The sequence below is a fragment of the Onychomys torridus genome, chromosome 19, assembly GCF_903995425.1.
Source record: "Onychomys torridus chromosome 19, mOncTor1.1, whole genome shotgun sequence".
Taxonomy (NCBI): Eukaryota; Metazoa; Chordata; class Mammalia; order Rodentia; family Cricetidae; genus Onychomys; species Onychomys torridus.
Genome location: NC_050461.1, coordinates 12029314 through 12043999, shown reverse-complemented (window position 1 = coordinate 12043999; position 14686 = coordinate 12029314). Strand labels below are relative to the sequence as shown.

The 14686-nt window shown below is 44.2% G+C and overlaps 1 protein-coding gene across 2 annotated transcripts in view; it reads left to right on the top strand.

Moving 5' to 3' along the window:
• Positions 1-14686, top strand: part of Lama4 (laminin subunit alpha 4) — a 148957-nt gene that overhangs the window by 81959 nt on the left and 52312 nt on the right. For both annotated transcript variants that reach the window (XM_036169087.1, XM_036169086.1), the window contains exons 12-14: positions 4173-4289; positions 9845-9993; positions 13264-13405. In XM_036169087.1, the coding sequence (XP_036024980.1) occupies positions 4173-4289; positions 9845-9993; positions 13264-13405 (408 nt within the window). The remainder of the gene's footprint in view (positions 1-4172; positions 4290-9844; positions 9994-13263; positions 13406-14686) is intronic.

Below are 14686 nucleotides of genomic sequence, written 5' to 3'. Positions count from 1 at the left end.
TAGAAAGAGAACAGCATAGCATCCAGCATTTCAAGCCTCTGCCCACCCTGCCTCCTCCTCTTTCTAATTAGGCAGTTAGCACTGGCCGAACCTCCATCCCAGCTGCCCTGGTCCCCTCTCCAGTGATGTACACCCCATCCCACTGCTTCTGCCCTGGAACGCATGTGGGGGCTCTCTACTTGTCTTTAGCTGGGCCCACAGAACATCTTTCACATGGGTGTCTGTCATGGGAATAGCCATGGGAAGATGCCATGCTATTGCCTTCTAAAAATAACCCTTTCCCACTAATCTTCCCTTCTAAGTCCCAGGTCTCTAACCCTCCCATTTCTCCTGTGTATCAGTTGTTCACTGCTCATCTACCGCCCACCTAGGCTGCTGGCCTCCATCTCCCTCAGTTTACAACTAGATTCATTTCAAGACGTGGCTGATTAATCTTTTGGGAACAGCTTCAGTGAAGCCAGGTATGGCCGTACATACCTGGAGAGGCTGAGGCAAGTTCCCAGGCCAACCTGAACTACAAAGTGAGACCTTCTCTCAAACAGAAGGGCTGGTGGTGTGGCTCAATGGGTAGGGTACTTGCCACCAAACCTGACTACCAGTGGTGGATCAGCTACTGGGCCCCACATGATAGAAGAAGAGATCCAATTACTATAAAGTGTGCTCTAACCTCTGACCTACAGAGATGGAGAGATAGAGGCGGGGGTGAAGGAGGGAGGGAAAGAGAAATAAATAAATGTAATAAGACAATTTTAACCCAAAAATTATTTTAAGAACATTCAATGGTGTCCTAGTAAAGAAAGGCAAATTGTCCAGCTGTACAGTTTTGACGGTGTTTCTTGACGCCCATACAAAAGCTGTCTCTCAGATATGGAGACCATGTAGTTTTCCTCCTGTTTCCTGGCTCTGTGGTTTTGCCCATCTCCCTTTTCTATTTCTGTCTCATCTTTAATCTGGGCGAAGTGACTCACTTTGTACGTATGTAGCATGTCTCCTCCACTTACTAAAGTTCTTACATCCTTTCCGTCTTACATCTAGCAAGAATTCTGTGAAAACTAGGGAAACCACCCACACCCTCACACTGCTCCCATGTACAGACACACGTGCGTGCACACACAGCTGCAGTCCCGCCGCGAAAAACATGTTCAGTTATTTATACATATCAGATTGCAGACAAATTCAGGCACTCCTTCTAAAGCCTTCTAAAAGTTAAGAAAAGTCCTTATAAAGTTAAAAAAAAAAAAGAAAGAAAGAAAAGTGACCATCAGGAGGAGTCCCTCCCTCTTTTGCTCTGATAGAGCCCTAAGTTGTAACTATGGAATCATCTTTAATACTTTTAGCATATATTCTATGTTCCAGTTTCAAAGACATCATTAATTACCAAATGTGTAGCTGTGTATCCTCTGCATGCATGCATGCGTGTGTGTGTGTGTGTGTGTGTGTGTGTGTGTATGCATCTTTGTCTATCCTCCCCCCCATAAGCATCCAAAGGGCAGTGTTCTTACTTGCAGGAATTGCATCTTCCCCAAACCGAACACATGCCTTACATACATCTTCTTTATTTGTCTACAAATGGATAAACAAGGACATGGGGCCAGGCAGCAAAGCGTGTCTGCAATCCCAGTGCTCAGGAGGCAGAGGCAGGCAAATCTCCAAGTTCAAAGCCAGCCTGGTCAATAGAGTGAGTAAAGACAGCCAGGGCTACACAGAGAAACCCTGTCTTGAAAAAACAAACCATCCCTACCCACCGTGCAATTCAGATACCATTTGTGTATACTAATTTCTCCCGATTATAAATACTAAATTATTACTAAATTATAAATATTAAAAATGTAAGCCAGACCCTCAAATTACAAACAGAAGGAAAAGAGCCCAATAAACAGCTATAGACACAAAGACCCACTCATTCACACACTCAGGAATCTCATAAAACCACTAAACTAGAAGCCATAATATATAATACACATACATACAGAACCTGTAGGGTAATATGTGTGTGTGTGTGTGTGTGTGTGTGTGTGTGTGTGTGTGTGTGTGTGTGTGTGAAAATAAAAAGTAAGTTTAAAGTATTTTAAAAAGGAAATACCCTGATACAACATTATGAGCCAGGAGACCTCCAAAGATACCATGGAGTTTGTTTTCTGTTGCCCATCTTCTTATTGCTGGGCATGCCACCTACCCTTAAGAGTAGTTTGTTTCCCCCAGTGAAATTCCCCTGGAGAAGACTAAATTTTCATTTGCAAGTGGTTATCAATTTGAGATGGCTTCTGAGTTGGGTTGGGGCATGTGTCCATTTCCCCTTGTAGCTCTAGGAGCCCATCTGGTACAAAACATTACAGGCCCTATGCATGCTGCCTAAGGCCCTGTGAATTCATGTGTGGGAGATCATGTTGATTTAGAGGGTATTGTTTCTTTAGTGTCCTCATCCCTCATGGCTCTTATATTCTTCCTGCCTCCTCTTCCATGAGATTCCATGAGATTCCCTGAGCCCTGGCCCTGGGGGGAGGGGGGGAGCGGGAGGCTGGGCATTTAATAGAAACAAATAGGACCAAGTATTCTAAGGTCTCTCACACTTTGCAGCATGTCTGGCTATGTGTGTGTGTGTGTTTGTTCCCATCTGCTGCAGGAGGAAGCTTCTCTGATGATGGCTGAGCAAGTCACTGAGATCTGAATATAGCAGAATGTCACAGGGAGTCACTTTATTGCTATGTTCTTTTAGTAGAACAGTAGCAGTTGATTTACCCTAGGTCCCTGGGCTGTCTAACTTCAAGCAGTATAAATATGGGTTCCATCTCATAGAGTAGACCTTAAGTCAAATCTCATATTACTTGATTACTGCCACAAGCTTTGTACCACTGTTGTACTAGCAAATCTTGAAGGCAGGATACTATTATATATCACAGGTTTGGTGGCTAGGTTGGTGTTTGTGTTTCTCTTTTGGTAGTGTGCAGAGTACTTCCCTGTACATGTACCAAAGTACATGTACCTAGCCTGTAGAGGTGAAGACTCTATGTCTGCACCAGCTCAATTTTTCCATGTGTCATACGAGCATTGTGTTCAGCCACAGGACCCTTCCAATAAGTTTGTGGAAGCCACCCATAGTCCTGGGAACAATGTAGGTTGTTTTGGGGTTCCCATGGGGTCCCTTTGGTTTACAACTCAACTAAATGTATCAAATTCCTAATACTAGAAGCTTTGTTTTGTGACAAGAGGTGTCTAGTGTGGCTCTATCTCCCTCATTATTTGGCAGTTTCATTTAGATCACCTTCGTGTGTGTGTGTGTGTGTGTGTGTGTGTGTGTGTGTGTGTGTGTGTGTGTGTCTGTGTGTGTCTGTGTCTGTGTGTTTCCATATATGGTCCTTTCAAGATCTGTGAAGAATTGTGTTGGAATTTGATGGAAATTGTATTGAATCTGTAAGTTGCTTTTGGTAGGATGGTTGTTTTTGCGTTATTAATCTTACCGATCCGTGAGCATAGGAGAACCTGAAATCTTCTGATATCTTCTTCAATTTCTTAAAGTTTTTTCTTTTTTTTTTTTTTGTCATACAAGTCTTTCACTTTTGGTTGGAGTTACCCCAAGATATTTTGTATTATTTGAGGTTATTGTGGAAAGTGTTTCCCTGATTTCACTCTCAATCCATTTGTCATTTGTATATAGGAGGGCTACTGATTTGTGTGAGCTAATTTTTTTTTTTAATCCATCTCCTTCACTCAAAGTGCTTATCAGCTGTAGGAATTTCCCAGTGGAATATTTAGGGTCACTTATGTATACTATCAGATCATCTGCAAATAATGATACTTTGACTTCTTCCTTTCCAATTTGTATCCCCTTGATCTCCTTCAGTTGTCTTGTTGCTCTAGCTAAGACTTCAAATACCAGGTTGAATATGGACAGAGAGATTGGACAACCTTATCTTGCTCCTGGTCTCAATGGAATTACTTTGAGTTTCCATTTAAGTTGATATTGGCTACTGGCTTGCTGTAAACTGTCTATATTATGTTGAGATATGTCCCTTGTATCCCTAATCTCTCCCAGGACTTTTATCATGAATGGGTATTAGATTTTGTTAAAGGCCTTTTCTACATCCAATGATAGGACCATGTAGGTTGTGCCCTTCACTTGGTTGATATGGTGTACAATCACATCTTCTCTCTTTTGTTTTTCCGTCCCTCAGAAACAACATGAGAGAGTGAAGGAGCAGATGGAAGTAGTGAGCACCTCTCTGAGAACATCTGCAGACTCTCTGCTGATACCTCGGCTGACTCTTGAGGAACTTGATGAGATAATAAAGGTAAAGACGTACCTGGATTGCTCAGACTTGCCTTTATAGCACCTTTGAACAGCAGCTCAGTGTCAGAGTAATCCAACTCAATTCAAGTTAGTAGGATTGTAAAATAACATCAGGTAATGGGAATCTCTAGTTTCTTGTGTTACACGGTAGCTACTAACACACACACAGCTACTGAAATTTCAAATCTCATAAAATTAGAAATTCAACTCCATTCGAATCAGCTGCATTTCCATCCTCAGGAGCAACATGGGGCTAGTAGCTTTGATGGTACAGATATGATCACAGTAAAATCTATTAAAAGTACCAATGTAGTTCCATCCCATTCACTCTACCTAGGGAGATATTTAACAAGCCAAATCATCCAATCAGTAAATAAATTAATGAACTGAATAGACAATCCTCAAAAGAAGAAATGCACATAGCCAATAAATATTTGGAAAAGAATGTTCAACATTTTTAACTATCAGGGAATGCAAATTAGAGTCGCTTTGAGAATCCATCTCATGCCAATCAAAATGGCTATCATCAAGAAAACAAATGGTGGCCAGATGTAAGGAGACATAAACCTTTATTCACTGACAATTGGGAATGTAGCCCTGTGCAGCCACTATGGAGTAGAACTACCATATGACCCAGCTGGGCCACTCCTTGGTATATAAATGAAGGACTAAGTCAACATACCATAGAGATCCTTGGACATCCCGAATTATTCATAATAGATAAGAAATGAAACCAACCTAGATGTCCATCAATAGGTGAATAGGTAAAGAAATAAAAGAAAATGAGATCATGATGTTTGCAAGAGAAGGACTCAGAAAGACAAATGCCAGATGTTTTCTCTTATTTGCAGAAACTAGATTGAAAATTGCCTGTGTGTGTGTGGCGATATAGGTGTGTATTTGGGTCATGAAACCAGAAAGGGGACTAAGAGAGGAGAGGAAGAGCTCTTAAGGGAAGGCGGAACTGAAAGCTGTGGGGGATGCAGGTAATAAGAAAGTAGAGTGGAAGACTGGGGGTGGGGGGAGGCAGCCGGAGACAGGGTCACAGAGTCACAGAGGAGGGCAGTGGGCATGGCCTTAGAAAAAGAACCAAATCTAACAGCAATATGCATGAAAATGCCATAGTTGAGCCACTTACTTTGTATGCCAACCTAAAGATTGATTTTGTAAAAGCCAGCATTCAAAAACCTATTAAAAAGGGGGGAGGGATATGCTTTTCAAAATAGAAAATTTCCAGTGAAATGCAGTGAGTGAAGCTACCTTGAAATAATGACAGCACTTGTTTTTATTACCTTTGAAGGACTAAAGCAGTCTGGTCACACGTCACTCTTCTCCAGCTCCTCAGGCCCTGCCTTCTCCAGCCTAGCTCCCATCACTACTCCCAGTGATGTCAAAAATCCTTGAGGATGGGCCCACCAAAACCTTCTCTCCAATCTTCCCCTCAGCCCACCTCTATTGTCTTTTCAGGGCCACACCCACATCTTGCCATCCATGATCCTATCTTCTCCTGAATCCATCTCAAACTCTCCCCTGCTAAGTACTGTCTCTTCCTCACTTAGTGTAGAGCAGGCAGGCCAACAGTTCTCCAACCACATCAGCCCCTCCTCCCTCAGGGGTCCTGAACCTCCACCTCCTTTCTTTTCTTCGTAACCAGTTGAAACTGTCAGTCTAATTATTCCTGGGAAAGACCTTGAACTCCCAAGTACACCTGATCCTGTTTATGCACATACAGATTCTAACCTTGAGTCCCCAGTATCACAGCTGCACTCAAGCAGCCAAATGTGACTTGTGAGAAGCCTGTCTGTAAAAGGGAGGTTGCCTGTTGTTTGAGATATAACACAGATCTTAAAAGGTCTTACTAATAAAAAAATAAAATAAAATAACCCAGAGCCAGATATTGGGGTGAAAGCTGAAAGATCAGAGAAACAACAAGCCAGCCATAAGTTCTTACCTCTACAAAATCCTCAGTCTTAAGACAGTGAGTTCCTGTTTCCTCACGCCTTATATACCTTTTTCTGCCCTGCCGTATTACTTCCTGGGATTAAAGGCTTGTGTGCTTCCCAAGCAAAGGCATGAGATCTCAAGTGTTGGGATTAAATATGTGTGCCACCATGCCTGGCTCAGTTCCCAATGTGGCCTTGAACTCACAGAGATCCAGATGGAGTGATAGGAATAAGGGTGTGTGCCATCACTGTCTGGCCTCTATGTCTAATCTAGTGGCTAGCTCTGTCCTCTGATCCCCACCCAGATAAGTTTATTAGAATGAACAATACATCACCACAGTTGCCCTCCTCGAAGTCGGTACAAGACACTCCCAGACATTAAATTCTCAGCACAAAGGAGATTTATTACTCTTGGAAGGGAAGGAGGGAGGGAAAGAGGAGGGAGGGAGGGAGGGAGGAAGGGCAGCGGGCTGCAAGGGCAGACAGCAAGTATCAGCAGCAGCAGCAGCAGGGTCCAAGCTCAAAGCATTTTTTTACAGGAGTGAGTTTTTAAGGAGAAAAACAGGGAGCCTGTGCTAGGGTGAGCTGGTAAGTCCTGATTGGACGTATTAGCCAAATAATGAATTTTGACTCTTGGGCTTTGATGCTTTGTCTCAGGAATGAGTCAATGGCACAGACCGTGGGGGTTTAGTTTTAGGAATGTAATGTACGGTGTTTGGCAAGGGAGAGAAGGGTAAAAGGGAAAACCTGTTGGCTCCATGTTTACCATGTTTGGGCCACTAGAGCCCTTCACTGCCTCATCAGCTCTGGCTGGAGGCTTTGCTTCCTATAGCACTGGAAAACTGAAAACAACCAGAACTCCCTCCCCTCTCCTCCTTCAGTCCGCCAGCCCACCTGCTTCTGCGTCTCCACTCCTTCCTCACTCTGGAGAGCTGCTCCTTCTGCTCCCCATTCCTGTCCTCCCTGAAAACATGGTTGCAGGGCTTTTTTTCTTCCAGTCTCCTTATCACCCAGTTCTTAAGCTTTGTTGAATCCTGACTTACTCTAGTATCTGCTATCATTTAAACACACACAAAGAAAGAAAGCCGCCCTTTGAAAAAGCTATTGTTCAAAAGCTTGAAGCCCCTCCTAACCTTTGGCCTGTCACTCTGTTCAGCGTCATAGAAAAAAATGTCTCAAGTCACAGCTGCAGTTTTGCCTCCCAGACCCCCACTGTCTACTGGCTCCACCCACTCTGCATGGGATCCCAGGACTCTCCACGGATGCAGCTCTCTGCATCCTCTGTGTGGCAAATACGTTAGTGCAGACCACACACGCAGCTACTGCCCTTTCCTTTCTTTGTGATTGTTGAACAACCCTACAAAAGTGAGAAATATGTTCTTAGCTCAAGGCTGTGTAAGATTTGGAGCTGGACCTGGATCTGAGCTGTGCTGGTGTCTGCTCCGTTGAAGGAGTGGCTTGGCATTCAGTATGGAGCCTTCTTTTGTACCCCAGTCTCTCCTAGTCACTGGCTCTGATGGCCTTGAAAAATAGTTATACACATGATTCCACAGTTTCCAGCGCCATGTCTGAACCCCCTGTCCAAACCTTTGTAGGCAAACACTTATTGGACATTACAAGTCAGAAGGCAGGGTTCTGTGTTACAAAATCAGAATTTCCTCTACCATGTAATAAGCACATCAAACATCACAGATTCTGAGTAAGAGCTGCCCCCCCCCATCTCAGTAAATGGCACCTCCCACCTGCTCAATTCCAAAATCCAGAATCACTCCTGAGTGCTCCTTTATTCCCATGACTTTTTAACCAAGATGTGTCGGCCCTTGGTCCAAAATGAACCCTAGCTTCTGGCCACTTTCTCATCTCTGCTGCCCACCCCCTGGTACCCCAGGTGAGGTGGCAAACAGGGCTGCTAACAGATGAGTTTGCCGCCACTGTGGCCCTTCTAGACCCGTTCCCAACCCGTTAGCAGAAAAACCATTTTAAAACATGATCAAACTCTGTCGTTTCTCCTGCTGAACTTCTAGTGACACGTGAAATCAGAACCACATTCCACCATGACCCAGGAAGCACCCCATGACCTGGCTCACCCCCCCCTGCCTGACCTGGCTTTAACTTACTGTCTTCCTCACTGCCTACTTAGCAGCTCAGCAAACTCTCACTTTCAAAAGCACCTCAAGGCCTTTGCACCTACTGTCCCTAGATCTTTAAAAACTGGCTCATATCTCTGTGACAGTTTAATCCAAGAGGTCCCCATACCCCTAACCACTAGGCCCACAGTGACATTAGTTAAAGGAATAAATGAGCTAATGAGCAAAGATGAATGCCTGTGACATTTTTTCTGTTTATATAATCCGTAACAAAGTGACCAGCCAAATGGCTCAAGGCTTAATATAACCTCTAAGAAATAAATCTTGTGTGTTAGAAACTGCGCTCCAGTCTAGAGAAATAAAACCAAATTCAACTCAGTTCCTGATTCCTAAGAATTTGAACTATCATGTAGGAGTCTGTAATATCAGGAGTGAATGATCGTGTGCAATGATTACAGTGATGTGAGTGTGGATAACAGACCTTCCTGGGAACACGAGCTCACCCAGGAAGCCAGGAATTGCTACCGAGTGGGAGCAGTGTTTGAGTTGAAGTCAGGATGAGTAGAACTCCAAGTAGGTCCTGAGAGGAAAGCTATTCCAGATTGGGGAGATAGCGTGTATGGTGGCCAGAAAAAATATATACAGCATTAAGACAACCCGTTAGACAAGGTTGGTCTATAAGATACTGTGGAGAAAAATGAATAAATCAGCAGAGAAAAATAAACCAGGCAAGAATGAAGCTACAAGGGAAAAGGCAATGGGCTGATTCCAGGAAGGGGAGTGACTGACGTCATCATCACCTTTCCGGCAAGATGGTGGAGAGCAATAAAAAGCCAGAAAGACTCAGCTCATAGGAACATACTGGCTACTCGGGCAAACCTTGCCAGGCCCTCTCTTCACTGTGCCCTGTGAGAAGGGAAGATTTGCTTTATTGATAAATTTAGGAAGAAGAAGTGTACAGGCCCTTTTCAACTCCACCCTCTTCTTGGGTGGAAGCTTTGGGCAGAAGGCCTATTTCCTTGTGTTCTTCTGTACGGAAGCTCTTTGGACATAAGGGCCCCTGATGATCACAACTACCTGACCAGGTAAAAGAAATGTACTTCTTGGACTGAGTCCCAGTTAACAGGTGGCTGAGATATGAAGGCATGCTTTTACCTCAGCTGCACAATAATAAGGCAACGTGCTTGGTCTCTGTGTTTATTTATTTTCCAACCTGTTTAGAAATTGGATGCTGGAAAGCACGGCTTCCTACTGGTAGACTCCCCCAGAGAGATTTGCTGTGAAAGGTGGAGAGCCAATGGGATGTGTGGCTACCGGAAGCTGTGTGTTTAGTTTTCATTTTAGAAAGGAAATAGAGCGTGTCTAAACGATGAGGTAGCAGTCCATAGAGAAGGGGGTGAAGATGCAGGGGTACACAAATCCTCCTTACAGTAATTTAGGCCTGAAATTGACAAGAAGGAAGATGATCAATTTTGTTGTTATCTACGTTTCTCTAAGATCCAGTCACTTAATTTGTTTTTCTTTAGAATGCATCTGGAATTTATGCAGAAATAGATGGAGGCAAAAACGAGCTGCAAGTCAAGCTTTCCAACCTAAGCAACCTGAGTCATGATTTAGTCCAAGAAGCTATGGATCATGCAGCCAACCTTCAGCAGGAAGCCGAGGAGCTGAGCAGGTAACGCCCGAGTTTTAGAAATGCAGATATTTACAAGGGCCCAATGAGACATTTGTATTCATTCTTGAGTGGGAGTAGCTAGGATAAAGCAAGTAGATTGGGGTGGGTCTGCTTGATTGCTGATTTGTTTGTTAATTGTTCCCTCAGAGCCAATCATCATTTTTTGAATTGATTCTTGGAGATATGTTTTGTTTTGTTTAAATCTTTGAGGCTAGAAACCTGTGCTCTAGGCAAGGGTGCAAGCGAGTCTGTTCCATAATTATTAGTTAATCAAATCCCTTCACAGCATCTAATTCTACCATCATCACCTGCTTATTTCATAGACAGCATTTACTTTCTGAACCCAAATATCATAAGCCACACAGGCTGGGAGTTGCCATACAACTGACTTCTGGTAAATACTCAACTTTCTGCAGTGCCCAGCAGGAAATATTTGATTTAACTCCCCTTAAGAGAAAAGTCAATTGACAATTTCCCTTACAGCACCTAGAAGAGTCACACACCCTTTGGACACTCAGTTAATGCTAATTGACATGTACTGAAAGACTGGAATTGGATCCATGACCCTGAAATCGGTACATAATAAGATCAGTATGGGGGGGGGGGGGTGAGTAACGTCTATTCCAAACACACGGCATCCTTTTCTCCTCTTCACCAAAACTTTCAAATATCCTTCCAGGCTGAATTGAGGGGGCGGGGAGGGCTTAAGGAATAAGAGAGGGGAAGGAAGGGAAACAGAGAGGGAGGGGAAAGGTAAAGGGAAGAGGAGAGAGGGAGGAAGAAAAGGAGAAGAAAGAAGGGAGAGAGGAGATTAACATGAAAGCATGTAATATTAATATCGGCAGTGCTGGTGTGTCAGTTACTCAGTTTGGTGCCATGTCCTTAGGAAGTGTGCTTTTTAGGCAAGCAATAAAAGGGACTTAAATACAATGCCAATTTTGATGGTCGCGTATCAGCTGATTATTAGTTGTGAGCCATCCTCTGGCTCTCTCAGCATTCCTTCATCTTTCCAGCAGCCACTGGCCACTGGCAGGTACACACAGCGTCCTTCTCTAAATGCCACCGTGCAGTGGCCTTCCAGCAGGCTTCCATGGAAGCCACTGTACATTTCACTTACACCACAGTCACAAATATGGATCACCCTGACGTCATGTTTCTGACTCAATCTCTTCTCTGACACATTCAAAATTTATACACCCTTCCCCTCAAAATGTAAAGACTAAAAATTCCTCAGCATCTGTCTGGTGTACTTAACCTTTTTTCCTTTATCTCTTTTTGCCTGTTAGGGAGCTTATGTTGTTTTGCTTTGTTGCAAAAAGTATCTTATAACCCAGACTGGCTTCCAACTCTGTATAGCTAAGTATGACCTTGAACTGCTGGTCCTCCTGCCTCTCCCTCCCAAGGGCTGGGGCCACAGGTGTGTGCTGCTGAGCTGTTCACGACTTGACTTGCTGGGAATCAAATCCAGGGCTTTGTGCATTCTCCGTGCTTTGATTGTATTTGTTTGTTTGGGTTTCTTGGACAAGATCTTGGGGTCTCACTCTGTAGCCTAGGCTGGCTTGAAACTCTCAGAAATCCTCCTGTCTTTGCCTGTTGGGGACTGGGATTATAGGCATGATATCCTTTTCCTTGTCTACTTTCTTCATAGTTTATTCTTGGAGCCATTTAAAGAGAGGTCCCAGGGAGGATGGGTAGAGAGCATTTGGAAGGGAATCACCTCCATATAATGTGACTCTTAGCATGGCTGATCCTTTTCCCCATCAAAATTAAGCTCTGTGTCATGATCACAATATAATGAAATCAAAATCATTTTATTGCCTTCATTTTTTTTTTCCTGCTGATTTGAGAAAATTCAAATGAAACATTTTTGTAGATCTCTACTGTGCCCATGGGGGTAGGAGGAGTCAGCGCCCTGCAGAGCAATTAACTGATGATGGGTAAACAAAGAGAAGTAACTGAGGAAACACAGAGGAAGTTCCTCAGCCTGAGAGCAAACTGGGCCTGGGCCAGCCGGAGGGGGCTCAGAGCCAGCTGACGCGGCTCATCAGTTCTGTGATTGGAAAAGAAGACCCTGGTAGATCTGCGATGTCCAGCATTGTCTGCAGGGTAGTGAGGAACCAGGTGATACAAGCTGTGAGTGTCAGGGACTGAGAGGAAATGAGGAGCCCTGGAGCTGAGAGTCAGTAATACACAAAGGATTTAGGATGAGCCATGGAAGGGGGGAAGGGGGGAGCTTATATAATAGAGGATAAAGAAGTATTGGTTAGCCAGGCATGGTGGTGCAGGCCCTTCATCCCAGCACTCAGGAGGCAGAGGCAGGCTGAGTTCAAGGCCAGCCTCATCTACATAGTGAGTTCCTGAACAGCCAGGACTGTGTAAAGAGACCCTGTCTCAATAAACAAACAAACAAATAAATAATAAATGAATGAGTGAGTGAATGGTTGGAAGGAAGAAAGGAAGGAAGGAAGGAAGGAAGGAAGGAAGGAAAGAAGGAAGGAAGAAAGGCAGGCAGGCAGAAAGTATTGGTCAGGAAACTGAATGTCACACATAGTTTCCATGTCCAGTTCAGAAGTGGTATAACAATAATCCTAAAGTTCAAGAAATACACAGGATCATTACACAGTTGATCCTTGCTATGCCAAGTGTGAATCCTTAGAAAAGGTGTGGTTATTAGCTGTTGCATGTGAGAGCACCCAGTCTGTAATAGGTCCTTAGTAAACCATCCACGAAGCTTACCCGAGCTAGGAAGGGATAAGGCAGAGAACATAGTGTTTCAGGGCAGAGGGGAGGCTAGACTGAGGTGGGGCTGTCTGAGGGACCAGACAGACCTTAGCAAACCAGTGTGTGGCCTGGCAAGCTCTGCACCCTCTCCAGGGGCTGCGCCTCCTCTGAAGAAAGAGAGTAACAGTTGGGTAAGGAGTAGGCAGAGGCACCACGCCTCAGGCCTTAGTCCAACCTGCACAGTTTAAATAAACCCTTGCTGGAGAAGGGACAGGGGACTCTTTTTAAATCCCCGTTCCCTTTTTCGCCAGCTGCTGCCAAACAGCAGCTGCTGTGGAGCCAGAATGGGATGACATGTGGGTGCAGCACATAAAGACAAATGCGAACATAATGTACTCCCAGGGAGAGATTCTTGGGGAAACCTTCCAAGACAGGTGGCCTTGAAAATCCAGGAAGGAGGGCATCTGCGATCACAGAAGTATCCAAATGAAACCCTAAACGTGGCCCCATTTCCTACGGAAGGAAAGTGACCAATTCGTTTATTAACAGGAATTTGCACAGTTCAGACATGAATGGGCTGGTGCAGAAGGCCTTGGATGCATCGAATGTCTATGAAAATATTGCCAATTATGTCAGTGAAGCCAATGAAACAGCAGAATTTGCTCTGAATATCACTGACCGAATTTATGATGTAAGTAGCCCTTTACCTCAGGGTTTGCTATATCGCCTCGTCTCTGGCTTTTCATCTTTGTTTTTTTATTAACAGATTCCTATCATCTTTCTTTTTTCTTTTTGCAAAAACATCATTATTGTTAGAATTCTGCCCTCACTCCAGCTGTGTGACCAAATATGCACAGTTCAGGAGATAAGCAAAGCGCCTTGCATCTTACATCATCAGTGTGCACTGGTGATTATGGGCTCGGCATGGTCATGCAATCTGTGCATGCGTGCGTGCGTGCATGCGTGCGTGCGTGCGTGCGTGCGTGCGTGCATGGCATAGGTCTGTAAGCCCACCTGCACATGTGCACGAGAATCCTTAAAGAGCCAGATACAGACCCCACTCCCCCTCTCTCTCTGTTCTGTTCTCTCTTCCCCCCACCACCCTTCTCTCTCTGCATGTGCTCCTTCCCCAGGCCTAGTTCTCTTGTTCCCACTGACCCCTCTTCCTCCTAATAAAGCTCTGATACTGACACTGGGTTTTGTAGTGACCGAGACCTCTCCATGTGGTAACCAGTGCCAATAACCAGCGCCACTTACCATTCTTACAATTATGTCTTGCTCTTATTTGCTACTGCATTTCCTCCTCCCCACTCACTGGTCTATCTTCCTTCCCAGAAATAATCTCCTTCTGCTTTCCTCCGCAAGTGTGTGTTAGAATATATATACACAATACATTATACATAGCACAATATGCATTCTATATGTGTTTCATGTATATGTGTGTGTGTATCTCTGTTTTTCTAACATCATCCCTTACCCCTTGACCTTTCCATGAAAAACTAAGATGTGAGAAGAGTCAGGAGCACTTAGAAAACAGCTCTGTAAGCCGGGAGGTGGTGGCGTACCCCTTTAATCCCAGCACTTGGGAGGCAGAGCCAGGCGTATCTCTGTGAGTTTGAGGCCAGCCTGGTGTAGAGTGAGATCCAGAAAAAGGCACAGAGCTACACAGAGAAACCCTGTCTCAAAAAAAAAAGAAAAGAAAAAGAAAACAGCTCTGTTTTGCAAGTTCATTGGATGAGTCCAGTTCACAAAAGAGCATTCCTTTGCAGAGGCTGTTTTTGTTTGTTTGTTTGTTTGTTTGTTTGTTTGTTTAGGCTAGTGTCTTCTAATAGAGATGTCTTAGGACACATTCCTTTTTTTTTTTTTCTCAATTCGAAATTATTTATCCAGTGGTTTCTTTATAAGAGTCCTTAGTTCAATCCTTGGCCAAAGTGTTCTCCTAGTTTGCTGAGTTTTCCTGGGCCGGGGGTGG